The sequence below is a fragment of the Lissotriton vulgaris genome, chromosome 6 (assembly GCF_964263255.1).
Source record: "Lissotriton vulgaris chromosome 6, aLisVul1.2, whole genome shotgun sequence".
In the NCBI taxonomy this organism is placed as follows: domain Eukaryota; kingdom Metazoa; phylum Chordata; class Amphibia; order Caudata; family Salamandridae; genus Lissotriton; species Lissotriton vulgaris.
The window spans coordinates 1510140333-1510154627 of NC_141694.1; the positions used below are offsets into that span (position 1 = coordinate 1510140333).

At 39.2% G+C, this 14295-nt stretch overlaps 1 protein-coding gene across 2 annotated transcripts in view; it reads right to left on the reverse strand.

Annotated features, from left to right (window-relative positions):
- FERMT1 (FERM domain containing kindlin 1) overlaps window positions 1–14295 on the reverse strand; it is a 303369-nt gene that overhangs the window by 209976 nt on the left and 79098 nt on the right. For both annotated transcript variants that reach the window (XM_086927689.1, XM_086927690.1), the window contains exons 5-6: window positions 13898–14111; window positions 2583–2685 (exon numbers count right to left, since the gene is read on the reverse strand). In XM_086927689.1, the coding sequence (XP_086783815.1) occupies window positions 2583–2685; window positions 13898–14111 (317 nt within the window). The remainder of the gene's footprint in view (window positions 1–2582; window positions 2686–13897; window positions 14112–14295) is intronic.

The following is a 14295-nucleotide window of genomic DNA, read 5'->3' on the forward strand; positions in this document are numbered from 1 at the left end:
TAAGAACTCTAAACACCACGGACTCTGTTTTCTTTCATTTCCGATTGAGTTATTATTGATTAAGTACTTACCTGCATAGAAATTAAGAGTAAATTATTTATTTACATCAATATACTGGCTTGAGACGTATGCAGTAAGCCATTGGAAAAAAATATTGTACCAATGTTAGAAAAGGGAATTTCTGGTTGGCTGAGGCTTGCGCCAAAGCCATGCAGAAACCACTATTCTAAGTCAGGGCAAGGAAGTCACCAGCCAAGATAACCCCTGCTCACCCTCTTGGTAGCTTGGCTCGAGCAGTCAGGCTTATCTCAGAGGCGATGTGTAAAGCATTTGCGCACGCACCCACCAGTAACAACATCCCAGGCCCCCCACAAAAGGAACTCCACACAAGGTTATATAAAAATAGCCTTTGTATTATCAGAACACATCAGAATCAGAATCACAGGATGTACATTGTGCCAACTCGCACGGGCAATATTTACAAGATATTATGTACACGGGACTGGGCCACGTGGACCACTGTCAGGAAGAAGCACTTTTAGAACTAGCACTTGGTAGAATTAGCAATTTGTAGAAATAGCACATAGCACATATAATAACTATAGCGCCAAATAGCAACTGTAGACCACAACCAGTAACCACTGGCAAAAGGTAAGTACCACCTACGCAATCCCAAACACCTTAGGCAACTATCATGCAGGGAACCATGAACACACTAGTATAACCCATACTAGATAAAACAACCTCCTAAGTATAACCATATGTCTAGAGGTATCAGAACAGGGTGCCCAAAACATTCTACACACAGTACATTTCCTAGCACCCTAAAAAGCACATAAATCACATTTAGCGCAGAAATCAGATTGAAGTCCAGGTTGCGCCACTGCGCCAAAACCTAAACGTAGCAGCTGCCCAGTCATTTCAACTTTATTACACAGACAGGCCAACTTCTAGAAGTGGCACTTCCATCCTAGACACAATTATGCTGCACACATCATCGCGCAGCATTTAATCACACAAGTCTGCACATACCAAACTCAACCTTGCATTCCCCACGCATCAGGAATTGCCATGGACACACATATTCCCCATGCATTCCTATGGGAGGGCAGGCCATTCTCACACACGTACTCAGAGAGCGCACGCACTTTACACTGCGCCACAGTGCTAAAGTGCGCAAAGACCAGAAATCACTATACTTATTTCAGAGTTCAAATGCAAAAAGTTCAGGGTGAACCTGCCAAAAGGGCCAAGTCCAACAACCAATATTTATTATCCAAAAACGTGGTAGCTGCTCTTTTTCAGTAGAAGCATCTGTACTTGAAACTCTCCTCTTCCAGCCTTCCATCCCCTCCACATTAGGCTTTCACATTTCTGTGCTTCAGGCAAACGCTGAAGACTAATTTTTAGGTTGAGCCTGGGCAGCCCTTGCGCTGCTCTGCGAGGCATGCTGTATTCGAGTATGTACTTGAAGCCCCGTCCACTCTCCCTCCATATTTGTCATTGGATTGTGTCATTGTCCCTCGTAAATGCGGACTTCTGGTTCGTTGATAGGCTTGTTACTCCCTCTTTAGTACCGCCTTGTCTTCATTTGTAACCTCCCATTAGGACTTTTACTTCTGTTGTTACCTAGAATGTCTTGTTTAGTCTGTATGCACTATTTTCTTTAACGAGTTTCTCCTACTGCATGCAGGACACACTTTCCTGCAACATTCAGCGCGCATGGCGTGCTTTCACTTTCAAAGCAGCCCGGGACAATGGCAGCCGGTTTTTTGAAGTGAAATAGGTCTCACATGTATAAGAGTTACAGCTATTGACATTGTACATGATAATGTCTTTTATTAATGTATTAATTATCAAAAAAGATAATTTAAAGGCATTGTCATTTAAAATGCCAATACCTTAAACTCTTTCAAATGTGAGACCTATTGCATTGCAAATGCTTGTTTGGATTAAGCAGCAGACCTGTCAAGTAAATGGTGCCACTGTGTGTCATATGATATCAGCTCTCTTTACCTAATGACTCAGTCAACTGCGGATATCACAAGGTGCATTAATTGGTGAGCCAGAAACCATTGCAAAGAGAGGGGTTTCAGCTCATATGGGTTAGTGGTGTGAAGCGGATGACAGTCTGGATTTTTGCTACCTCCCCAGAACATCAGTGGCATCCTCAGAAGGTTTTGTTTGTGTTTTAGGGAGGTGTGGAGTGGATATCAGTCAGTGTTTGGAATATAGCCCTGCCTCATCTCCATGACTACACCCCTTCTTTTTCTCTCTCACATGGTGAACATTGTTTCCAAATTGGCATGCCTGAGGCAAGATGACTAAGATTAACACCAACATACCAACTTGGAGTACTGCACACTATATAAACACCACTGCTTACTTATTCCATGATGTGCAGCTCTATTCCACACTGAAAAGCTTCTTCCGACTGCATTAAATTTAAATGTCAAATGTGTTAATATCTCACCAGGTTGTGGCGCAAAGCAAAGGTACAATCAACAACGTGACATAATATAACAGGTGAATATTCATAACAAAAATGCAAACATGCAGAAGAAAATAAGGCACCAACTTACTTTTGGATTTAAATCAAAGAAACTGTAGTATTTAAAACGCAGTAACAACTGATCATCTTCTTGGATGTCCTGCTCCATGAGTGATCGAGAGGAATCAAGCCAACTGCATGCATAAAAACAAAAACACACTTTGATAAACTGCTATTGTTACATAAAACCACCGCATCACATCCACAAACTTGATTTAAATATTGATGTACTTTAAACTATTCTTTCAGAACATGTACAGGCTCCTTTCTTACTGAACTTTGATCAAGGTCAACGTAAGAGCTAAAGGCCATAAAACAAGGAAGGTGCAGTAGACCTGGTCCAATATTTTTGTCTGACTCTTCAAACTCCTGAAATTTTGAGAGTTGAGGGTTTTTGATTTGCATATTTTCTTACGTTTGCTTGAAGTTGGCACAAACTGGCCTATAAGGCATTATCAGCATCCACAATAAAATGCAGTAGAGTTTCAAAGAAAGAGGGTGAACTTATACCTATCTGCCCGATGGGCGGTGCTTAATTTGAGCCAGTGGTTGCAGATGGGGTCCACCAGCACTCATTTTTGGGGACCAGCACATATCTTTCCTCATCAGACTTTCACCCAGAGAAATAGAGAAAAATTGCAAAATGGGGAAAGGAGGAGGAAGCGAAAGACTGAAAAACAGTGACAAAGAAAGAAAGCAAGGATGAAAAAGAACTTGAAAGACTGAGATAAATGGGTAGGGAGTGTCTGGTGGTGAATGAAAGGGGCATGAGCTGGAATCAAGACCATGCAGCCTTAGTATCGGCAACCATGACATTCTATGGTGCAGGCAGCGGAGTTTCTGAGCTAAACACTAGGCATGGGCACTTATTCTTTTACAAACTAAGGAGCATATTTACAATAAACTGGTGGAGCACAGTGTAGCTCCGAAATTACTAAGGCCGCACTCTGACAGTTTACAAACGCAGGAATGTGCTGTGCGACACACCCCTGCGTTTCCCCTAGTGCTGGCGCTTAATTAAGCTGCCTAGCACCAACGCAGTCACCCATGCACTATGTTGCGGGGAATGATTGTTCATGTGCAGGAAGGGACACCTTCCTTTACATGAACAATCACTAGTGGTGATTTGCTGTTAAATAATGAGGAGAAATTAATAAATTCTCCTTGTTTTGTCATGTAGTTCCTATAAAACTATACAGGATCTGCGTGTTTGGATAGCATACATTGTAGGATTGGTGTCAGACTAATTCTGAACATCCCCACTGTGTATGTTGGCCTCTTGTATCAGCTAGCTCACAGTACCACTAGAATCTCCTCTTACCATGTAGAGAATAGTTCTTGGCAACCATCAAACATGACAACCCTGATCCCTCAGGACCATGGAAGCAATGTACTACTTTTCGCTCAGTCACTCGTGCTTACTTAGTCTGTCTCCGAGAGATACACAAAATGAACAGGCTGGGCGTTTTCAACAAGTATTTACTGAACAGTTGTTATTCTGGTGTAAAATAAATGAGCGGCAACAACTGTTGACAGTACAATATATGAATGATTAGCAGTACTATAAAAGTAAATGGATGGTAAAGTTTCACCATCTTGCAGTAATCATAAATACATACAAGTATATGAAATACTTGATAATAAAAAAATGCATACTCCTACAATGCCTCCCTAACTATATGTACCTAAGTGTACCTAGCATGTGTGTGGGTGTTAAGCCAAGAATCCCTCTAGGATAAAGTCAACCCCATTACCTGAAGTGAGAGACTTTGGGGCCCCATACTGGTCTCGAGTTGGACACCCCGCGAGGGATGTGTTTAGACCACTGCGAGCTGGAGTGCCTGCATGCAAGAACCTCAGCATCTCTGGTCAGTGTGTCGGCTGGGAAACCTGGTCCCCTCTGCCTATCTTAGCAAGATGCGTTGTATATATACCCATATGTCTCCCCAGGGGTCCTACCTTGCTGTAATACTGTGTCTGACTTAGGATGATGTTGGGCATGAACTTTATACATACATAGTCATTACACAGGAGATGGTAGTCCTGCTGCATTTCCAAGAATCCTCATGCATAATGTATGAGATTTCGAAATAGGGAAAACCAGCATTCTGAATGTAGTGTCGGAGCTAGGTAAAAGGTCAGCCCCTGTAAACCATTATAAGTGTAATGTAGGGAAGGACATAGGTAAAGGGTTACGATGTTACCTGGACCTATATCAGGGTACCTATATGGAATATAAACAGTTTTGCCGAGTTAAAAGAAGGTTTTCCCTGGGGACGTTCTGGTGGTGATAAGCTCTATTAAATATGCCCCTAAGTACTGCAGATGGGCTCTACACCCATTGTGTTCCAACAACCATTCATGTGAGAACGTTTGTAAGTCGGTTACACGAATCTTTAGAAGATACAAAGCTTTAGTTAGTGATCACAATTCGCATAGCAAATATTGCCTCTAATGTCTGCAATATAGACTCTAGTTTGCTTAAGGGATCAATAAAGCTAATTGAAGCATCAGGGCAGTTTGAGCTAAATAACTACTGGCTTATGCTATCAAGCTACAGGTAAAATTACAAAACACTGGACAGCAACAGGTGGGGTGGCACCCGGGCCATGGTAGGTGAGGGGCCTTCTGCACCTTAATGATAGTTCATTTTCCCTACCAGATCAAGGAATGGTATATTATTTTACTTGCATCAAGGCCTACAGCATCCTTGCTATGACATTGAAAGTGTTGTTTCAGGATTTTGAGAGAGTCTCAATGTTTGGGCAAATGCATCCACACATCGGACCGCAAATTAAAAACTAAACTATGATGGATGAAAGTCAATTATTAGTCCAAATGTTGTAAATACCCATCTAGAGTAAAATCACAATCCCTCTCAGGGTATACCATCAAAGTCACTAAATTAATTTGTCATGAACTCCCTGGTAGTTATGCAGACTGGCTTAACTTAAGGTAATGTATAAAGTATTTATGCAATATCAAAACATAAATAAAGTTATAATACAACACAATAAAAATACCAAACCAAGTAAATGTTAAGAAATATAAGGACACCAAAATAGCAAAATCCAATAAGAGGAAACCAAGATATAAATTTTTAAAGTTTTAAATCAAAAAAGCACCAAAATAGCATTAAGTGCCAACCTCGGTCAACCAGTCATTGTAGACCAGGATCTGGTGCAATTTGAGGCTGACCGCGATGGAGTGCGGGACAGATACAGACACTAGATTTGACTAGGTTGGAGGTTTCTTCTTGGGACTTAGTCTCGAAGAGGGATTTAAAAAATCTTCAGACAGCAAGACAAAAGTCTAGAGCTGAAGCGTGCTCCACAAGGTTGAACATCTGTTGGGCGCAGTAATAATAAAGTAGTTGATTCTGGCAGGATAAGCTCAGAGTGGGAAACATTTGAGGTCCCCTTCTCAGAACACTACTGTATGTGAGGAAGAACAGAAGAGGACAAGCCCAGTCCAGTAGTGTTCTGAGGAGGGTGCCAGGGGATGCCAAATGTATGCCTGGCACTAGGTGGTGGGTGGAGAAGACTCCTGGTCCCCCTAACCAATGGGGTGAAATTCCCCAGAGTCAACCCTGCCCACTATTGCTGTAGTTCCTCCCTGCCTTACTGCAAACAATCCCAGTGTGTCCTTCACTCCCTAAATCCAAAATGGTGATCCACGTTTCCCCTTCTGAGGAGCATGTCAGCCCACCAAGGGCTGTGGCCAAGGTAATGAGAAGCCCCTTCTCTCTGGTCACTCAAAACCAGTTCTTCAGCAGCTCTCTCCTCACTGGGTTTTGTGCCTGTCTGACTATAAGGATAAGCACAGTTGCCACCTGACATCTGCCTGCGACAGGGGAGCCCCCTTTGCAGTCAAGTAAGTTCCTGGGCACAACCCAAATGGCCATCCTGCCAGAGGAACAAAAAACAAAACCTCCTCCCCACACCTAGGCTTTTGGTCTTTGTCTCTGCTCTGGGAAGAGTTTTCACACTTCATTCAGGGCCATTCACCAGGTAGCTGACAATTGGAAGGCTTATGTATATTAGCTTACAGTAGTTTCAGGCAGGTAAAAGGTAATTTAAAAAAAAAAGTTTATTTTCCTTAATATTTATGAAAAAAATCGACTTCACCATTAAGTTGGTTTTTAATAAATATTCAAAATAGCTGTTGAATTGTTTCTCTAGATGGTATCTACCTTGAGATAGCAGAATTAATGGATAATATTGCTTCCCAGTGTTTCTCTATGGGCCAACCAGCCTCCTTACTGTGGAAAAACCTTTTGGGTTCTAGCCACTGCAAAGATATGATAAAATTACATTTCTAAATGTCTTACTTTTAAATACTATATACCATCTAAAGCCTACTTAGGGGGAACCTGTTAATATTGCAAAGTAAGGTTTTGACCTTGGTTTATTTTGTTATGTCAAATTGCAATTTTTACACTGGTACAGTCAGGAAACAATGTTAGTGCTGAAGCCATGTTTGCACTGCAACTGAAGTGGATGGCACAATAGATGCAGTAGGCCTCTAGTGGAATTTAACTTTCAGATGCTTGGTACACCTTTTACCATGTACTGGGGCATATGAACAAGTTAAATATACAAATTAGCAGTTTGCCAATTCAACCATGGTTAAAGGCAGAGCACAGGTACTTTTCTACTGATTAGCGGGGCTAAGGTGCAAAGAGTTCTAAAGCCAGCAAAACAAACTGGGAAAGAATCTTTGAGGAAATCACGCAAATGATGGTCATTTCATTCAATGTTTAGTATCCATTGGAATGCTTGGACTACTTTTGCTGAGTCTCACGACAATGACCCAACACCTATTAAAATAACATAACTATGTCACAAGATAATGCTTTGCTAAATCAGCACTATTATCCAAAACTGGCATATGCAGAAACCATGGAGTGAGTTTGTTCTGCATTAAAATAGTGTACGTTTACAAGACTGAACAAACCAGAAAATACACCACAAATGCACTTGTATTTACACAAAGCTCTAAATATATCTATCTCTATGAATAGCTTTATTTCTCTCTCTATATATATATATATATATTCTATTTATATTCACATGAAAATACTGATGTTGGGAGTTCAGGATTGAAATCCGGATGTCCTGGAACCAAATTTGCAGCTTAGCCAGAATACATCCGCCTAATATCACACACAGACTAGACACAACACCTGATGGCACATATGTAGATGTTGTGTTATCGGATCACACAAAGCACAAGGAGACACAAGACAAGGCACTGACCCAGACATTTCTTACTATCAAACTAAACACCAAAAAAACACAGAAAAGAGACCAGGCCACACCCATTACAGACAACACAGAGAGACACCAAACCAACATGGTAATGTAAATCCAGACACCCCTTTGCAAAACATCAGATGCAACACCCAACGCAAAACTCCTCCTATACACCCCTTTTCCGACTTTTATTCCTGTCAAGGTGGACCACTAATAAAGGAGTTCAGGTGGTACCTCCTTAGGCAGTTTTATCTTCTTTTTGCACCAGTGATCTCTCACAAGGGAAAGCTTTCCCCTTTTTTTCTTTTCCTTTCCTTCTTTTTTACCTCTAAAAAACAAATAGCACTCTGCCCAGTGTGTTGGTCTGCACCTGGGCGTTGTAAGAGGCCCTATGATGAAGCATGCCACTATATAGTGGGTAAGGGCAGTATTTTAAAATCTGTTGATTTTCCCCTCTATTCCTCTTCTTTAACCTCTTCCCTATGTTCTCATTTGGATAGAGACATGGACAGAATAATTCATGGCAGAGTCTCTTTTGTGATGTTATTTAGTCCTTCTCTTTTTGTGAGTTTTGATACTTTTATTAGGGGAGTTATAGAATGCTCACTCCCTTGTCTCTCTTTCTGTGGTTTTTGATAACAGAAGACCAGACTTGACAAAATTATTCATAGGGTAGTTCAAAAAGGTAACATTCTCACATCATAGACTGTGATACATCATCGCTCTGCCTGTTTAAACTGGTTTTGAGTCAATAAATCCATCTTCGTACTTACATTGTCTGAATAACTGATGGCTGGTTGGTGGGAAAATAAAATTTTTCTAAGACAACTCAAGTGAAATTATTTTCAGTGTGACCACTTGTAAGGAAATGGTCATTTTGGTAGTTGTTCATTGTCACTATGTGTTACTGCTGTGTTTTCCAATATGTATTTTTAGTGGTTTTGCCCACTAATTGTAATCCACAGAGACACATTATTAAATAGATTGCATTTTCAATGTTTCAACTGGCGTGTTTATGAAGTATAAAAAAGGTGTTCATACCAGAGTCTGTCTCTAGCAACTGCCATACAGGTAGCGCCTGGTTATTGTTAGTAAGTTCTATCTTGTGGAATGTGATTGAAATACCAAATTTCTTTTAGTTCTGGTGTTGGCCAAATCATTTTTCAATGTAACCCCTTGTTTGAAGGCAAATAAAGATTTATTATAAGTGTTGTCACTGATATTAAGTATACACCAGCGTTTATTGACCATTTCCGTCACTGTATCAGGTTAATGAGACTAGGTGGAATTTGTTACTGTGTGGTTGTATTCCAGATTCTAAAAGGGCTTTACAGTTGTAATTCTGTGTTCATCTCCATGTCCTTTTGATCAGTTTCTTTGGGTAACATTTTTCAAAAAGTTTATTTGATACACCGTTAGCCTGGTCGTCAAAGCTACAATTTTCAGTACAATTATGCCTTTAACAGAAGTGTTGCTCTGAGAGAATGTTGGTTGAGGCTATCGAACCGCAGAAATTAGTTGTGATCTGTCAGTTTGTAGTATAATTCAGCTTGGAATAAACCATTCGAAAGCATGATTAATAAATCCAAGAATGCTAAATTTGCCTGGCTTACAGTAAACCTCCAATGGGGCTTGTGTGTTAATCCAATGTACGTTAGTGGATTCTGATTCATTGCTTGACCATATGATCAATATCTTATCAATATAACAATCCCGCAACTTTAAATACTCGTGGTATGAATTGTCAGGATACTTCCAACCTGGCAATTCACACTTTGTGAAATGCTGAGCTAACTTCACAATCCTATTGGGGGTTATCCAGTATGCTTAGGAAGAAGGGAGTGGGGCAAGAGAAAGAGACACTTTAAATCGTCATACGCATGATTGCACAGCTAGCCTTAATCTGCAACATTGCAACATTGATATCTAAAAAGCAGAGGAGACTTTTAGTATAACTATAGTTTGTTCAGTGTTGATTTAGCTTGAAGTGATGCCCATGATATATACTTGACCATTCTTTTGAGTTAAAATATAATTATATTTTATATATTAACTGAAAAATCATAAGGATGACAATAAGATTGTTTACCAAAAAGTGCTACAGAAAAAACGTAGGAAAAAGATTTCTTGCATGATTTTTGTTTGTGGTGACAAGTGGATACCTACAACATGAAAGCATTTGTTAGAACTGAATTTCTCGTTTCTAACACTGGTGATAGATTTATTCACTATCTTTCATCTAAGCACAAGATCTAACAATATTTCTCTTGTAATATACTTCCTTTAGAGTATGCAATTGTTTTTAATCTACACAAGTGATTCCTTGCTGAGCAAAGAGTCCAATGGACTTCTTAATTGTATTATTGACTCTTGTGGACAAAACAGTGCTATTGATTAAGTAATTTCTATAACAACTCCTTAAAATACTAATAAGTGCTATAAAGTTTGAAATCCCTTTAGATGCCCCCATGTGAAGCAAACTAGTGCAAGTCTATTCTTGAAAGATACTACTCTTGTACCCCAACGTACTTGTCAACTTTATGGTAAATTAGTTAACAGGATTCTAACAAGACTCAGTGGCACCAGCTAAATAGCATGATTGCCTAGCAAGAGCGCCATGGATCATGAGGAATGTGATTCTGAACTTCAAGATGGCCACCACCTTAAGTGAGTCTTGTGGGAGTCGTAATGGCTCATGGGATATATAATCCTTTTCATCTTTATGCGGGTATTTCACAAAAAGAGTCTTTCTAAGATGTGAGGCTTCTCTCCATGTGCACTCATCTTGTAAACCTTTCCATCCTTCTTCACTCCTTAAGACAAACACTCTTAAGCCTTGGAGAAGCATGGATCGTGGAAACAAAACTCATGAGTTTTGGAGAATGTTGTGAAAACAGTGTCAAATTGTAATCATACCCTATGCTGCACCCTGCCAGGATTTATGGATTGATGCATTTTGTTTGTGATTCAAAGTTGTGAACATAGAGGCAGGCCAGACTTGGAGGAAAGGTGCTGCCCAGGATGCCCTTTGATCCTTCAGAATGGATGGCATAGTTGTTACGCGAGTTCTCAAGAAAAGTCACAAAAGTTCAACAACTGTTCTAGAACTGAAGTAACACTTGAGGTAATTGGTAATTTGGGAGGGGGCACTGTGGTTTATGTATTATGGGTACAGTGTAAAAGAAGGGTATCTTCGGATTTTACGCTGTAAAATATTCAGATTCCAGTGTGGTTATCCATCTCTGACAACCTCACGAGTAAGACTTTTGATAAGACTTTAACATTAATTCATTGAGCATTTAGATCCCAGTTTGGAACCATTTCAGATCAGTGTTTGGTTCACCCTGATTCATAGTGGTTTGATCATCAAAATCTCAATTGAAAAATCAGAGTTCACACCGCTTAGTGAAAAAATCATGTTGAGGGGTAAGTCCTTATTCAGAGCCCTGAGTTATTTTTCAGACAAAGGGAATGAAATCAAGATTGACTACTCGGTCTAACCCTGACCCATACTATCCTGTTGTTTCCTACCCTTGCTCCATGTTATGCATTGGGAATACAATGCAATTTGTATTTGTGGTATTTCCTTTTTCGCAGCCTTTTCCTCTGTTGCCGCCATTTCCTAAAAGCAGCTGTTAATTCCTTAAGAAAAAAGAGGCCAAGTTTGTTGTTTGGAAATTCATTCTTGCTGCTTCACTTTTCGGAGCTAGATGTCCAATTCAAAGCAGTATACCTTCTTCTGTCCTTTGAATTTTATTTGTTTGTTGTTGTTGCTGGTTTTATTAATTAGCAATAGCACTTACTTGGTGGGATGTTTTTCATGAGTTAATGTGTTTATTTTGTTTTTTAACTTACTGATATTTAATGTATTGTCTTTGAGTTGATAGGAAGTTCGTTGTGTTGTGACATTTTCTTTTTTTAATTCCATCAATCTTATTTTAGAGTTGGCTATCTGAACAGATATTTTGAAATTGGTCTCTTTAGCAAGGATTTTAATTAGCATAGCAATAAAAATGCATTGGTAATTTGGATAAACCAATCGAATGTACATTTTTAAGTGATGCATGTGTAGGTGCTTTGACACACACATACTCTTATTGTGATGGCTCCACATATTGGGATCTTTATTTGATTCCCTTTGACGAGAGAGAATATTTCACAATCATTGGCATCTGGTAATGTCTGTGTAATGTTCATATCTCCCAGTAAAGAAAGAGCTGTGAATAAGGAAGTAACCATGCTATCATTGCATTGTTAAACTTAGTTGTTCAGCAACGTTTGAAAGTTTCACAAAAGGTGTTCTGAAACAACATTTATGGATTTATTATCAAATCAAGTTTTTGGACTGGACCTATATCAGTTGGTTCTCCCATGGCTGACCTGCTGCACATGTATCAATATAACCGACAAGGAGACATTTTTTTTTTTTTAAGTACAGTCATACGACCTTCTCAGCACACAGCAATGGACAAAAAGTACGACCAGGTGTCCAGACTACAGGGGGAGAGACTATAGAGGGAGCTATTTTGCATTGGGCAGGGTTATCTCAACAAACCTTATTGTTTATAGGATGTGAAACCCTCACTCACTGATGTCACATACTTCATTCCTGGGTCTGCTCCTACCCACAGCACAGGTAAATTACACAGAGGCAGGCTCTTTTACACAGGACCTCTTTTCCAGAAAAGTCTGGTCGTAATATGGTGGTGCACAATTTGTGGCCACTTTAAAACTAACCACTTTTTCTGTTTTTTTGAGCAAGGTTTGTCATACTGTCTCAGACTGTGCGCTCTGGAGGTCTTTTAAAATAGGAATGGAAACCAAGTGATAAATGTTAATAAAGATAATGGACAGTTTTGTTTTGGCCTACTGACTTTAATTAACACAGATTTCATTTATTGATTAGAAATGTTTTCAGAATTTTATGTGTTTACATGGCTCTGGATTAAGTATATTGATAGCAGTGAAAAATAAAGCCCAGTAAGTTTCCAATCTAGGATGCTAGTTGTTAGGAGGTATTGGATGCATGCATTTACATAGGTACTCTCTACCATTCTTTCCAAGGATATTGGGAGTCACTGACGGATTCAGTGACTAAAGAGTGTTTAAATGTCAATTTCTTTGATACGGTTATGTAACTCGGAGTTGACTTGCAATATGTTTTTAAGGTACAGCAGATGGTATTTTAGTTCTGATACCTGATCACACCATTACCCATCTTCCAAATAGATTAACTTGTCGATACCCTGCTACTTGATATGAATATTTACAGATATGATAAATAAATGTGGAATCTATAGTATGAAAGTAAACAACACACCCCTAGTAATTTGTTGCAAAAAATATTGTAATCACTTTAATAAAAGTCACTTCCAAAAATGGCTAGAGTTCAGCATGTGTGCTAACATACAGATTCCTGCATTCGTGTAATGACCTGTGGATGTGTAAAAAATGGACATACTGACATAAATGTTTCTTTTCTAATAAAAAGTGTTGATATGTGGGAAACAATTTTGAAGAGTTAAAAATCTAGTTCTTATTTTCATTATTGAAAAGGCACTCTGCTGTGAGATCTGCCTTTCAAACTTGAGACACCACAACCCAACCATAATAACTTATTTCAGTAGAATAGCTATGCGATTCTCTTTTTCGGGTGACTAATAATGTCACTATTAGAGTGCATAAAGACATTTAGAGACAGGCATTTATACATATATTACAGGCGTCAACAATATATAGGCAGCCTACAATGTTTCACAGTATACAATACAGTAAGTGCAATCTGGTTTCATTTTTCAAACATAGAAAAGTCACATATGAGCAAAGTAGACTTCCCAGGTATGAAATTACATCCCCAAAGCCTAGAACACATTAACCTACAACATAATGAGGCACAATGATCTATGATGTATTTAAAACGAATGTTTGAAAATTACAGAATTGCTTGATTTATGAATGAGCAAACACATTGAAAGTACTACTGTATAAATCCCTCACATCAAGAGATGCAACTACTTTAATACATTATTTCACAAAACTGTTCTTTAAAATACCTATTCGAATCTGCTTTCTAATATAAAATAATCCTTACCCTGCATTGAGATCTGCTTTCTTTAGTAAAGTACGAGGTTGGTACATTTCATTGAGTTTCTCTGGAGGACAGTTGGGCTGGCTGAATGATAATATATTACAGTTCTGCTCAGTCAGGGGGCTGTCACTGAACCACGTGATTGTTGCAGAGGCTGGTGTTCCATTGACCGGGTCATACATGGGAGTCATGGTTTTACTGTACAGTCCGGGACTGGCTGCAAATGGAAAGTTACAGGTCAGCACAATGTCCCAAAGGGTGTTCACTGTACAATGAATTCAGAGATGTCAAAGAAAGTAAACAGTGCTATAGTAGATGTTACTTGACACATTCACAATAATTTCTTTATATTTGTTAAACACAGTCGACTTATTTTCTATCTAGTTTTCAAGGACATATGC